At 34.8% G+C, this 12083-nt stretch overlaps 1 protein-coding gene across 1 annotated transcript in view; it reads right to left on the bottom strand.

The window, feature by feature from the left end:
* Window positions 1-12083, bottom strand: part of cntnap5a (contactin associated protein family member 5a) — an 84438-nt gene that overhangs the window by 15665 nt on the left and 56690 nt on the right. Inside the window, exons 9-13 of the mRNA XM_067409120.1 lie at window positions 9792-9935; window positions 8679-8850; window positions 4269-4375; window positions 3679-3798; window positions 1623-1823 (exon numbers count right to left, since the gene is read on the bottom strand). Of these exons, the coding sequence (XP_067265221.1) occupies window positions 1623-1823; window positions 3679-3798; window positions 4269-4375; window positions 8679-8850; window positions 9792-9935 (744 nt within the window). The remainder of the gene's footprint in view (window positions 1-1622; window positions 1824-3678; window positions 3799-4268; window positions 4376-8678; window positions 8851-9791; window positions 9936-12083) is intronic.

Raw genomic sequence — 12083 nt, 5'->3', positions numbered from 1 at the left:
TAGATCTGAAAAAAACTGACAGATCTTTAAACTGACTGTTTAATTTAGCACACTAAATCAGAAAACTTGTGATAAGGTGTGAAACTGTAATAATGACTTCCAATAAATCTTTGGTCTGCACTGAATATTAACGCCAAGTGGAATTTAATCTGGGCAATAATTATGGTTTCGGACTGGGATGACTGCCAGACTGAAAATAAATATATGGATATTCTTTCATTCTCTGCAAGCTTATGAACTACAAGACATCTGTAACTTAAATAAAACTACATTTGGGATTTCTCTTTTTTATTTTAAAATTTGATAAAATCTATTGAAATCTGTTTCCTGAATGTGAGTGAGTGAGAAACACTTTATTCTTTACACTTCATGTGATGCCATGATAATTATAACGTAATTACCATAATAATTCACCCACACCTCTAAATTGAAAGAAAGAATTGTCAAACTAGATAACAACCCTCAAAATAAATTTGAATTGGTGTTAAACAACTATGATGGAAACCAAACGAGACATTTTTAAGCCTTTAACATTAATATTTCTCTTTAATGTATTGCTTTATGTAATTTAGATATCAAATGGAGCATTTTCATCATAAAATATACTACTACTACTAATAATAATACTTCCAACATAACTCTATAAACATCTTTAAAATTCAATAATTTTTTGTATCTGTTGAGAAATATTCACATGGCATGTTCAACTCATATAATTGTACATTTTAGTTTAATTTAAATTCTGTTTTTTATTCTTTACATACGTAAATAAGTAGTGCTGGGGAAAGTTACCTTAAAAATGTGTTAAAATATTGTGTTGCTTTCTAAAAAAGTAACTAATTGTGTTACTTTTTATGGAAAGTAATGTGCTACGCTACTTTTGCATTACCTTTTCTCACCTGGCCTGGGCTTGTTTGTTTGTTTGTTGTTTTATATCAAACAAAACAAAAGCTTCATACTTTTAATAACAACAGGGGGACAGAGAGAAAACTAGAATTTCAAAAGCAATAAAACAAATTATGCTTTTTTTTTTTTTAAAGACAGCTGGACCAGAAGAAAGAAGATATTTTTTTTTTTTTTTTTTTTTTTTATGATACAATAGGTAGAGAATAATAATCTTGTTTATAGTCTGCAGTGACATGATATCTCCCTCAGGGGAACTGAGATACATCAATTTTTCATAAACTGAGGAAAACTGCACATGACTCCCTTCAAGAGCAGCCAAAACTGAAATAACAGCTTTTTGAAATCTCTCTCTTCCTTCCTCCAGACACTGGATGACCATTATGACCTTTCTCACATACGTTTGTTGAGATGCTAATGATGCATCTTTTTGCATACCAATATTATCTAGTCATTCACTTCATAAAAAGTGTCTGTCTTCATTTATTTTCTCATGATGCTTTGACAGACCAACATGTACATAGGCAGAATTCTCTTCAAGAGTGGCATGTCTAATTTTGATTAATATTTCATAATTCATCATAATTCAGAAAGAATAAAGAGAGGAAAGAAACATCTACCTGACAGAGGGACCCCTCTAATCAGTCTAGTATATCTAGCATTGATTGTTCTTTCAACAATGAATACCGAAACACTGAGAGACTAAGACCAGCACTTACCCCAGGGGTTAAAGAGCCGTGACCTTCTGCAGTGGTAGGTGATTCTCTGCTCACAGTGCTCCGACAGAGAAACTAGGGCTTTCAGTTGTTCAGATGAGGTGCTATAATTGAACCATCCGACATGTGGCTTCTGCTGCGTAGAGCCTCGTACTCTGACTGCATTCGAGCTGTTGTGATGAACCACCGTCCACACTTTGTTTCCTGTAAAGTTTGTTGCTCTGCATTATTTCAACATTCCAGGACATATAAAAGGTACAAAAAAAAAAAAATGAGTGTCTTTTTTATCATTTTAAAAACAGGAGATACAGTGGCATGAAAAAGTATGTGAACCCCTTGCAGAATCTGTGAAAATTAGCATTATTTTAATAAAATAAGAGGGATGATAAAAAATGCATGTTATTTTTTGTTTATTACTGTCCTGAGTAAGATATTTTATATAAAAGATGTTTGCATTTAGATCACAAGACAAAACAATAGCTAAATTTATAAAAATAACCCCATTCATAAGTATGTGAACCATTGATTCTCAATACTGTGTGTGGTTACCTGATGATCTACGACTGTTTTTGTGTTTTGTGATGGTTGTTCATGAGTCTCTTGTTTGTCCTGAGCAGTTAAACTGAGCTCTGTTCTTCAGAAAAATCTTCCAGCTCCTGCAGATTCATCAGTTTTCAAGCATTTTTGTATATTTGAACCCTTTCCAGCAGTGACTGTTTGATTTTGAGATTCATCTTTTCACACTGAGGACAACTGAGGGACTCAAACTCAACTATTAAAAAAGGTTCAAACATTCACTGATGCTCCAGAAGGAAACACGATGCATTAAGAGTCGGGGTGTGAAAACTTTTGAACAGGATGAAGATGTCACAATATTTTTTATTTTGTTTAAATATCATTGTTTTTCATTTAGTACTGCCCTTCGGAACCAGCAGAAGATACTTGCATGTTTCCCGGCAGAAAAATTAAGTACAATTTACCTTGATATTTGAATTCAAAAGTTTTCACACCCCGACTCTTAATGCATCGTGTTTCCTTCTGGAGCATCAGTGAATGTTTGAACCTTTTTTAATTTACTAACCCTCTTCTGGTGTTAAAAAACTACTGTCAGGATTTACTTAAGGATTTAAATACTGAAGAAGCATTTAGCATTTTAGTATGTAAAAAAGCAACTGCATGTCAGTAGATACTGTATTCTGTACTGTATGAAGTTCAATTGTACAATATGTGATAAAAATATATATTTTTTTATATAATCAGGGTTTGAAATTAACTTTTACACACTTATTTGGCTAATAAATGGATAAGATACAAAGATTAGCCTTGACAGGCTGTCAATTCATAAAGTGATAAGCAACAGTTTCCTCACAAAATCAGCGTAATGAATTCAGTGTATTAAAGCCTTCTTCCCTTGACATCCATTCATATCGCACACAGGACGAGTCATTCATTCACTTCAAGAATGAGTTTGAATTTAAGTGTTTGAAAATACAACTGTGTAAACGAAAAAAGAAAGGGTGATCTATATTATCATATTGCATATGAAGCATAGACATTATTCAAGCCACAATACTGAAAAGTAAAAAAATAAAAAAATCAGAACAATCTTTCGGCCTAGTCACAAATATTTATCCCAAGCTATTGTTAATGACATGTAATGTAAAACTATGAGAATAGCATGATTCTGAACAGGCTCTGGAGTTATAGTTAGACATTACCGTCAGATGGACGGTGCTGCTGGTGTTGCGGACACAACATACTCGAATTTAAAAGATGTGACACTTCCCGTCCAGAGTACGACCCTCTTTACACTTTGTTTTGCTAATGATGGAAGCTTGTGGTTGGGGGACATAATCTAATCATATCAAATTGACTAGTGAGTTATGTATTACCCACCACAGCTGATTTTCACACGCATTTGGTGGGTTGGCGGGTATTAATTTCAAACCCTGTTTATAATGTATATAGGGCCTGTTAAAGAGAGTAAAACACATGGGAAATATATAACAGTTTTGTCAAATATAACATTTGAGCTGGGCTGAGGACAGGAATAACTGACCTGTAATATTGCAGTAGACCTGAACGGGATCAAGAGGGCCACTTCCATCAGGATCTATAGAGAAATATCCAGAAGTGCTTCCTGCAAGCCTGTAGTGTTCACATGAAGCTTCATAGACAGCTAGGAACACAAACAGAGAATAAAAGATTTCATAAAAGCACCTGAAATATTTCATAAACAAGATAAAGGCCATTGTTTGAATCTTCTGTACAAAACAGTGCTGTCTAGATGTCTGTACTTTTAACAGACATTATCTAAAGAAAACTGACTTTGAGGAAAAACACAGATCTTTAAATACAGGATCAAAGCTTCCTAAAAAATGTATTTGATAATTTCCATATGTCATGTCAGTTTTTGTATGTTTTCAAAGAATAAGCTCTAATTTAAATACCCAAAGGGAACATTGATAGTGAAATGTAAATGTGTAAAATTAAATGTGACCCACTAACTGTTACTATTTAGTTTAAAAAGTCTAAAAGTTAGGTGTTGTGAATAAAACCTTTCCAGAAATGCTGTGTGTAAAGTAAATCTCACATAATAAATAAACAGTAAGTGTGTTTGAAATGTAGGAATCCATTGCGCAGACCTACAGTTATGGCACGTAGCTCCACTGTATCCTGTACCAGTGCAATCACAGGTGAAAGAAGACCACGTCTGGGAACACCGGCTGCCATGCTCACAGAAATTATATAGACACCTGCCAGAGAAATGGAAGAAACATATTGTATAAAGAGATACACAAACATTTAGTTCAATACAAATTCACTGTGAAAGGAATGAGAACAAACCCAGCGTGACCAAAGGTTACAATGTATATTTAACTTAAACAGAATAAAAGCAGTTAGCATTTATTTTAACAGGCTCATTTCAAATAAAAGTCCTCAGTCGACAGAGAACCGACTACATGTCAATCTCAAGTCAAAATCAATTTTCTGAGACTGAATGAGTATGTCACTATACAATTAAGTTGTCTGTTGCCGGCATTGAAATAGACCTTAACGTGGCCTCGCCGCTCAGACGGCATCAAACAGTCTGTTAAATCAAGAGAATCGTTGAGCTTTTTGACAGAATATTTAATATAAAGTGCAGCTGGATCTAATTTACAAAGGGTAAAATTAATATTTAGATTTGTGTGAGGAGAGAATCAGAGACAGGATTGTCGCTTGACTGGAAAAAATGAATTTCCTTTTCAAGAATGTATTTGCTTTTCTATGAAAAGCACAAACTCATTTTGGTTTATAATCTTTAATAAAGGAAACCTTTTACGAATGAAAGAGCAAAATAAAGTAAACAAATCTAAAAGCTTAGTCAATAGAGGCATTCAGTATAGTATTTGATAACAAGAAATGTCATCTTAACCCAGCACTGAATATTTAAAAAAAAAAAAAAAAATACGGTAGATGAATATTAATTTGCAAACTAAAAATGTTTAGCCAATTTCAGCTCATTTCATCTTTTCTGATTTCCTCAATAACAGTGCTACATGAACACTTGATTTCTTCTGTGTTGGAAAATCTTGTTTTAATGCAATGGTTGTCGATAAACTAACACACAGACATACTAAAAATTGATATGCTTGCAGGAGATGTGTTGATTAATAGCGCATTAATTTGTCTGCTTAACTTTCACAATTACCAGCCTTTTAGGCATGCATATATTATTTCACAGAGCTCAGTTTGCACGCCTGGTCCCTGAAGAGCCCACTTTACGAGGCCTCCACGTGCAATACAGCCATTCAAACAGCCATTAACCACTACAGGGAGAGTCAACTGCAGGCTGGATACTGTTTCAGGTGATGATTTCATTACCTCTGTGCTATTTCTAGTCATGCTTGGAAAAAGGCTTTGCTGGACCATAAAATTATGCCAACCAATGTGCAGAACTGCTCTGGAGCAATAAACCGCCCAGTGAAATTTTAGTGATAGAGGTTGCTGGTAAGGGGACATTGTCTAAAGTAAAAGTCGATGACCTGAAAATTTGTTGTTAGGTTTGTGATGTGGAAAAAAACAGGACACTGTGTGCGTTTTCAATGGTTTCAATAGACAGTCGATCTACATTCGTGATTTTAACTGGTCGTATAAGTCTCATTAAGTCTCATAACTGTCACTTTAATACTTCAGTAACATTAAAAATTTAGAACAGCATTAATATTATTAGCAATATAAATCAATAACTGTAATATAGAGACATAAATCAAAGAACACATTAATCTAAATGGGAATTAAAAGATAATTGTTTCATGAGAATGAATGACCTTATTATCAATGGGACATGCACAGCAATGTTTAGGAAGTTAATTTTGAGGGTTTCCAAACTGATGCCAAGGACCCCCAAATATGATGATACCTTTGCAAAGGAACGTACCCCCTCTTCAAATGTAAAGGCAGCTATACCTATACCCTACCATTCAAAGTTTTTACCAGTTTTTTTTTTTTTTAAGAAATTAATATTCATCAACGTTGCCTTAAATTGATCAAAAGTGACAGTAAAGACTTTGACATTGTTACAGAAAAAATAAAAATCTAATTAAAATGTATTGCTGTTCTTTTAAACTTTTTTGGTTTCCACAAACAATCATTTTCAACTGTGATAATACATTAAGACTGGAGTAATGGCTGCTGAAATTTCAGCATTGCCACTGCAGGAATAAATTACATTTGTTTTAAATTTTAGTAATATTTCACATTTTTAATGTTTTTACTGTATTTTTGATTAAATCAATGCAGCTTGATCATTTCCAAAACATTTAAATATATTACCAACTCCAAACTTTAATGGTTGTGTACTTTCATGCATAAAATTATTATTTGCTAAATTCAGTACTAGTATATTTAAACTATCTAAGAATATAATTAGTGATAAAATTTGCTAAAAAAATTAATTCTTTAATATGCTCCAGCATCGCCAGGACCCTACATGACAAGCAGTTTAAACAATGGATGGATATTTCTATTGGATTTAACTTATATTTAGTTTTTAAACTTATTAAATTAACAACATATTCAGGATTAACTCTACAAAATGCAGTCAGTAGAATGAAGTAATTAAAATTTGAAGACCCCTGAACTAAACTACATGCTATTAGCAAAACAATACACATGTATTTAATATATAATATTATATATATATAAACTATACTTTGATATTATTTACTAATTGAAACAGAATGAAGTTACAACATTGCCACTTTTATTTAGTCACTCAACACTGCCGTTATGTGATTGCCAAACTAGTTCTGATAAGCTTATGTAGCTCATTTGCAGATACCTCAACCTGAAACAGTTTCCCATGTGTCACCACCTTCAGACAAAATAGGACTACATCATTAAAATAAAAAAAATAAAAAAATGAATGTCTTCCACTGAGGCTTCATTAAGTTAAAAAATGTAAGTGCTAGACAAAAAAAACATTTGTCTCCATGGAGAAGCTCTCTTTGACAATATCCAAAACCCAAAAGAGGGCAAAGCGTTGCAGGGGTCAGCTATTTTGGCACTTGATTATCAGAGACACACAGTCTGAGGCTGCATACAGAGGGGACAGAGACGGAGGAAAGGTTCAGTCTAGCAGCCAGGAGCATTCGCCCTCTGGCAGGCTCACAAAAACTGTCACATAGCTCACAGCGGAGGCCCTCAGACTATGACAGCTGCTCATGAATGATTTAGACTTGCCACTGATGGAGGGGTCTTGTCATGTTCATACAAGTTCACTATTAATAAAATCCCACTGTACAGACAAGCCAGAGGGACATGTCCCTGCCATCAAATAAAAACATACTGAGGGACTGAATTAAAGCTAGTATGGTGATCTGGTTGAAGTGATTTGAGGGCTTTTGTATAGAATAATAAGTGCAAAAATTCACTGAAGGTAAAAAATATTGTTACTGGGCTAGAACTGAATAATGTTTGAATTAAAGGGATAGTTTCAGGTTTGTGCACCAATCAGAACTGAATTGAAAATGCCTTTAAAATTTTAGTTCAGTTCCTGAATTTGACCTGAAGTAGCAAACAGGATGCAGAATTGCAATTTAAATGTAAGGAAATTAAATTAAAATAAATTAAATTCACAGAAATTCAAATATGAGTTTTAAATTTCACCAATATAAATTTGTATGTAGTTTATATATTTCATCATACTTAATAAATAAATTTTTTGCCCAATGTGAAAGAAGGTATTTTATTAATAACTTTAGGTTTCCTACAGAATCTTTTAGGATGAGTAGACCTGTATGTAATATTTGATAAACGTTATAATTTGGTGTCAGAATTTTTTTTTTTTTTGAAAGGGGGGGGGGGGGGGGTGGACAGACTAAATTGATCAAAATATTATTTTTAAAAAATATTATTATTTTAAATATACTAAAATAGAAAATGGTTATTTTAAATTGCAATAATATTTCAAAATATTACTGTTTTTACTGTAATTTTGAAATAAATTAAGCCATGGTGAGCATAAGCATGACCTTTTTCAAAAAACAAATAATACAAAAAAAATCTTACAGACCGCAAATATTTGTACAGAACTGTATATCCCCTTTGTCTTCTACAGATCTATAACTGAAGATCCCACCTTCAGTTGTTGCCATTTATCTTGTTTACTCAAAAGAAAGTTAAAAAGGAAACAAGATCAGAAATCCCCCATCCAAGCAGGACCCCTGTAGACCTGGGGGACAGCAGGGGTCATGTGGCTCATGCTCGATGAGGCCTCTGATTCCAGTATGCAGTAATGAGAAGAAGTGCCGAACGAAGCACTGAGCTTGTTATTGGGCCACAAACCACAATGAAAGTACAAATGAACTTCTTCCAATTCTAATTAGGGCTCTGCCAATAGCTCAGACGGCAAGACCTGAGGCCTTAATGACAAAGAACAGCTCTGATATGTGCAAGTTTCCAAGGTGCTATGAATAAAATAAAATCCAATGGATATTTTTGTGGTAGACAAATGTAAAACAGCAAAAGAAATATGGATGAGGCATATGTTCAACTGTGAAATGAAAACTGCACCTGTCACGAATGCCACATAAGTCAAACTGTAGCTGACTGTAGCTTCCTAGATGGCCTTGCTGGACTGACAGAAGATCAACTGGTTGGTTGTTGACAAGGATGAGCCGGACGCAGCCTTGAAAGGCCATTGTGGGACTGAAACAGCTGGATTTGTTCTGGGATACAGGACATCCTGAAACATGAGAACAAAATAAACGTAACTGTAGGTGTGGATGTTATAAAATAAAAAAATGGTAAAACTTTACAATAAGGTTCATAAACATTAGTTAATGTATTAACTAACATGAACTAACCATGAGCAATACATCTGTTACTGTATTTACTAATCTGTTAATGAAAAAACAGTTGTTCATTGCTTGTTCATGTTAGTTCACAGTGCAAAAACTAACATTAACAAGATTTTAATAATGAATTAGTAAATGTTGAAATTAACAAAGATTAATAAATGCTGTATACGTGCAGTTCATTATTAGTTCATGTTATTATTAACTAATGTTGTAAAGTGTTACCGAAAAAATAAATCTAAAATCAAAAACTGCTTCAAAAGTGACACTGACGCCAAAATATGTTATCTATATCTTCCCAATTTCACACATCATTATCTTTTATGGCTTCCTTTATGCCACCAAAATACAGAAAGGCAAAATTCTTAGGGCAAAATTGGGGCCATTATGGCCATTGCTAATATATATTTTATGTAATTTATTTAAAATTGAATACATAAAAAATATTTAATACATAATTACATTTATCTAGAATAGTATATCTTTAGCTCTTGCTAGTGTTATTGCTGATATTAAAAATTGTTTCTGGTAATTGATATAAAGCTGAAATAAAATAAAAATATTAGATTATTAGAAATGCTGCCTAAAGCTAAATACAAATATAAAAAACAACATCTAATAAAAATGACAAAAAAAGCACAGCTGAAAAATGAAAATACAAAAATAAAAGCTAATTTAAAATATTAATAAATACTACAATATTACATAAATAATATTAAAATGACACTGGCTCTTCATCTCAAATCTGTTTCATTTTAAATGTTTTAACTTTGTGATTTACATACTACAAGTTTTAGTCCTTTCTGGAAATATATGTGCACTCTTTTACCTCCAAAATAGTGTTTATCTTTTGGTTCCAGGTAGTTTGTCAGCTGGATGGTGGATGCGGGCTCACTGTCCAGGGTCATGACGATCTGCAGACCTCTAGCATTGAGACTCACTGAATGCCACAAACCATCATTGACCCTCTGACCTGTCAATCAAAATTGCCACGTACTGTTTTAAAGAACACACCGAGTATGTATGAACATGAAACACCTTTTAGTGCAAGATATCACATGATGTTAAACAAACCACACACATACTGAAAAATCATCCAAGTCAACTGTCAACTCTCACCAAAAAAACAAAGCCATGATGAAACAGAGAACTCTATATCACAATACAAAGAGCCAAGAAAGCAAATCTGCTGGCAAAATAAAAAATCTGCCCCCTCTACCCCCATCCCCAAAAGATAAATTCTCTTTGAGGTTTGATTTAATTAATTCTGGCCATTACATGTGAAGGGCGCCCAAGCTGTGTGCGGCCGCTGTGTGTCTACAGTCTCCCCTGTGCCAGCCATCTGTTTGTCGTTTGAGCTCAAGCGCTTCACTTCTTCTATTCCGGTAATTACAACACTCTCTATTTCTGCCAACACTCCTATGACTTGAGTTAGACCAAAAAAAAAATGGTTTCAGGTAGGATAAAACAGCAGCTCTAACACAGACTGGCCCTGAACAACAGATGGAGAGCGCCCTCCTTCCCCTGCTGCGTGTCGATTGTTGTTCAAACATCCGGATTTTTCACTAGACGGAAACACACAACTGTCTGTCTCAGACACTAATCTTGTTTAGACCAGCATGTATGTTTCCTTTGATCTTTTGTCCAGAATACTGAACAAAAATGACTTTGCCTTTTTTGGGTGATGAGATAAGCTGTAAGTGCTGACTTTCATACAAATGGTTTTGTTTTGTTCACGCATCTCATTGGTGAGAAAAAAGGACCATAGAAAAAGCATGTCATTCTGTGCTGTGAAAGTAATAGGATGCCTCTGCACTGCCAGGCTGGCTGAATTGAAAAACAGAGACATTTATACTCTTGATCGTTATGTGCACATAATTGCTGAAACTGAGCAGCATTTCCAATTAGACTCCTTCAAAGCAGTCATTTCAGTGGCTAGAGTGTGTCATGCCTGGATAAAAGTGACAGCTCTACCATTTGATCACTGCTGCATTTCCGTGTCACTTGCTGAAGCTTTACACCTTTTACAATTTGCCTGGTGCATGTTAAATTGCTGAGCTTAAGAATGAATGTTAAAAAGAATAAACGTTATATCAATTACATGATTTAGCAACATAAATGACTGGGTTTGTTATGCTTCTACATGTTTTTAATCAGTTTATGTACATGCCAGCATTTAAAGAACAAAGTCTTGTTGTAAAATTATGCCTATTCTGCTGGAAAAAACAACAACAACTTGCTGGTCTTAGCTGGTTTCCCAGCCTGGCCAAGCTGGTTTTTAGCTGGTTTAGCAGTTTAAATTAACGGTTTCCCAAAACCACATTAACTTTGTCACACATCCATCGCTCAAACCACATTTGTTTAACAATATAGAACTGTCATTTGTAATGTCATGCAGTTGGTGGAGTATTAACTTCTTCTAATTAGGTCGTTCGAGATCATACTAAGGTCATACTAACAAGAAACTATGCTTGTAACCACAGGTTGAGGGCTGTAGTTCCAACCACACAACTTTGCGATGCTGCTTGAGAAAAGTTCATTGGAATTATGGTTTCAGGAAACACTGATTTGTTGGAACATGAACCATAGTTGACCATCAATGCTTTTGGGACATTCACCTTAGACTTGGACACCAACTAAGACCAGCAAACAAACTTTCTAGTTTAAAGCCCGGAACACACCAAGCCGACGGGCAGTTTTTGTTCGTTGGCTGACTAAGTTTTCTCAGTGTGTTCTGCACCATCGGCTGAAGTTGGTCCTCATCAGCTTTTTTTCGACTGATTCGACATGTTGAATCGGAGTCGGAGCTCGTTGGTCAGTCGGTCCATCTGATCACTCTGATTGGCTGTTCAGCTACTGCCAGCCGCTGGTACGGAAAGGCATTTCTTCTTAGGCAGGCGCAGAACGGACGTGCTACTTGGCCATGTGGTGTTGATTATCGGTTTGGTGTGTCAGAGCAACTTTGGACCCAGATGCAGCCGACGTGAGCCAACCCCGCAGTCTGCTTTCGTCGCCACTAGTTCGTCAGCGTCGGCTTGGTGTGTTCCAGGCTCAAGGTTTTTCTGCAGGGTTTGCCGACAAAGTTCCCTCAATGCAACTATCTGAACTGTATTTTTGAAAG

Source organism: Chanodichthys erythropterus, chromosome 14 (genome assembly GCF_024489055.1).
Source record: "Chanodichthys erythropterus isolate Z2021 chromosome 14, ASM2448905v1, whole genome shotgun sequence".
NCBI lineage: Eukaryota > Metazoa > Chordata > Actinopteri > Cypriniformes > Xenocyprididae > Chanodichthys > Chanodichthys erythropterus.
This window is presented reverse-complemented; position numbering and strand designations above follow the sequence as displayed.